Source organism: Conger conger, chromosome 2, assembly GCF_963514075.1.
Source record: "Conger conger chromosome 2, fConCon1.1, whole genome shotgun sequence".
NCBI lineage: Eukaryota > Metazoa > Chordata > Actinopteri > Anguilliformes > Congridae > Conger > Conger conger.
Genome location: NC_083761.1, coordinates 43,093,632 through 43,095,714, shown reverse-complemented (window position 1 = coordinate 43,095,714; position 2,083 = coordinate 43,093,632). Strand labels below are relative to the sequence as shown.

General features: G+C 48.5%; 1 protein-coding gene across 1 annotated transcript; it reads left to right on the top strand.

The window, feature by feature from the left end:
- Positions 1–376: 376 nt before the first annotated feature.
- Positions 377–1,183, top strand: lrrc3ca (leucine rich repeat containing 3Ca). The gene has a single exon (XM_061233119.1). The coding sequence runs from the start codon at positions 389–391 to the stop codon at positions 1,181–1,183; it is 795 nt and encodes a 264-aa protein (XP_061089103.1). The 5' UTR covers positions 377–388.
- The last annotated feature ends 900 nt before the right edge of the window (positions 1,184–2,083 follow it).

Here is a 2,083-nt window from a genome sequence, read left to right as displayed (position 1 = left end):
AAGGGAGAATGTTTGGCTGTTATTGCCTATTTGGATTCAAGTGCTTTATCCCTACTGTACAGCTGTGTAAATCCAACATCGACGGCAGGCTCTGCTGTAACAAGACAGATAGATCCCCTCTGCCTTTCCAGAGCAATTAGACCAGCTAGTCTCCATCTGTGCACAAAATAACATGCTCTGGCTCATGGGCGCTTTTGCTATCACTCACAGGGACAAGGCAGAATTGCAGCTATTCTAGGATGTAATTTGTACCATGCCAATAAATGAATTGTTCTCCCCCCCCCCCCCCCCACTCTCCATCTCTCTAGGCTGACCAGCTGAAGGGGAATTTGACCTGTGTTCTGTGGTTGGGGGCTCAGTCCTCCCAGGAGTATGCCTGCATCCCACAATGCCACTGCTGGCAGACTGGTTACTGCGCCACTCGGTGGTCATGTGTCTGTTACTGCACAGCTTGGTGCTGATGACCTTCTGTTTCCACCACGCAGCCACCAGCTGCTCCAAGAGCTGCTACTGCTCCCAGAGCGAGGCCGGGGGAAAGACCGTGCGCTGCAGCAACTTGCGGCTGACAGAGATCCCCCACGACATCCCTAACGACACCCGCCGCCTCTACTTGGACTTCAACCTCCTAACCGGGGTCCCCGCCAATGCCTTCCTGCAGCTGCGCTTGCTCAAGGAGCTGGATCTGTCCCACAACGAGCTGGCCCAGCTGGAGCCTGGGGCCTTCAAGGGTCTGGCTGGCTCCCTGCAGTTCCTGGACCTCTCCTCCAACAAACTCATGACCCTCAACTCGGAGGCTTTTGAGGGCGTTCACGCACGGGCCAACCTCACCCACAATCCCTGGCACTGCGACTGCAACCTGCAGAACGTGATGCCCCACATGAGCCTGGAGCCTGCCTCACTGGCTGGCATCGTGTGCCAGACTGCCGACCCTGAGGACAGCGGAGCTCAGGGCTCCCCCTTCCTGCTGGACAAGGATCTGGACCTATGCGCAGTGCTGAGGAAGACCACTGACGTGGCCATGCTGGTGACCATGTTTGGCTGGTTCACTATGGTCATCTCCTACCTGGTGTACTATGTTCGGCACAACCAGGAGGATGCCCGCCGCCACCTAGAGTACCTTAAGTCCCTGCCCAGCAAGCAGGGGAAGTCAGAGGAGTCTTCCACCATAAGCACTGTGGTGTGAGGCCTGGGGAACTTGGATGATGTCCAAGGATTGGGAAACAGGTGGTTTAGGCAACAGGTGGTTTAGGCAGCCAACAGCAGTGGCAAGGGTCAACTTTCGCCAAATTTAGTTATTCTTCAGTCTAATGTAGGAGGTATGGTTGCCGCAGGACTTGCTTTGAGGTAGTCTTGGCCTGTCTATTCCAGATTAATAATTCATTCATAAGTAGTAGTCTACCAAGACCCAGTGCTAGCTGAGTGAGTTGCCTGCTGCATGTGTTTGAGGAAGTCAAGTCCTTGAAAATCTCTTTTTAACCAAAGGCTCATACTTTTTGATGGACCCTCTGAAAAAAGACCTTGCTAGAAGATGGTTGAAATATCCTCCATCATATCAAACAGCAATAAGATACCATCCACAGGAGAAAGGCTGATGTGATCCTGTATAGTATCAGTAAACCCCTATATGTAAATGTGTTATCCACAAAACATGTCCAAGCAGTATTTTAAGAATATAAGTTATGAGACTAACACGTTCTTCAGCTCATCTTTGTAATTATCTTTTACGTTTCATTAGTATTTTTAGTTTTTGCCACTTTGAAGCAGTCCTAATACATTTTGCTGACAAAGTCAAATAATTCTGTATTTAAAATGTTTAAATTGGCTAGCCAGTTTGAGGGAGAGGACTATATTTTTGAGAAAGTTAAATGTGTGTTCACTGCATGTACGGATCACAACATTTTCTTCTGCCCAATCCTTTTTTTTGTCTCAAAAATTCATATACAGTGGGGTGCAAACATTTGGCCACCCCTGGTTTAAATGTCTGTTACAATGAATCTGTGTCTGTATGTGATCAAAATCAAACCTCTAAATGGTTAAACATGAGACCTTTCTGCAAAACTGCTTTTTATTTTCATTTTTTACT

Coding starts and splice junctions, on each gene's coding strand:
- lrrc3ca (XM_061233119.1), top strand. CDS start 389: ATGCCACTGCTGGCAGACTGGTTACTGCGCCACTCGGTGGTCATGTGT.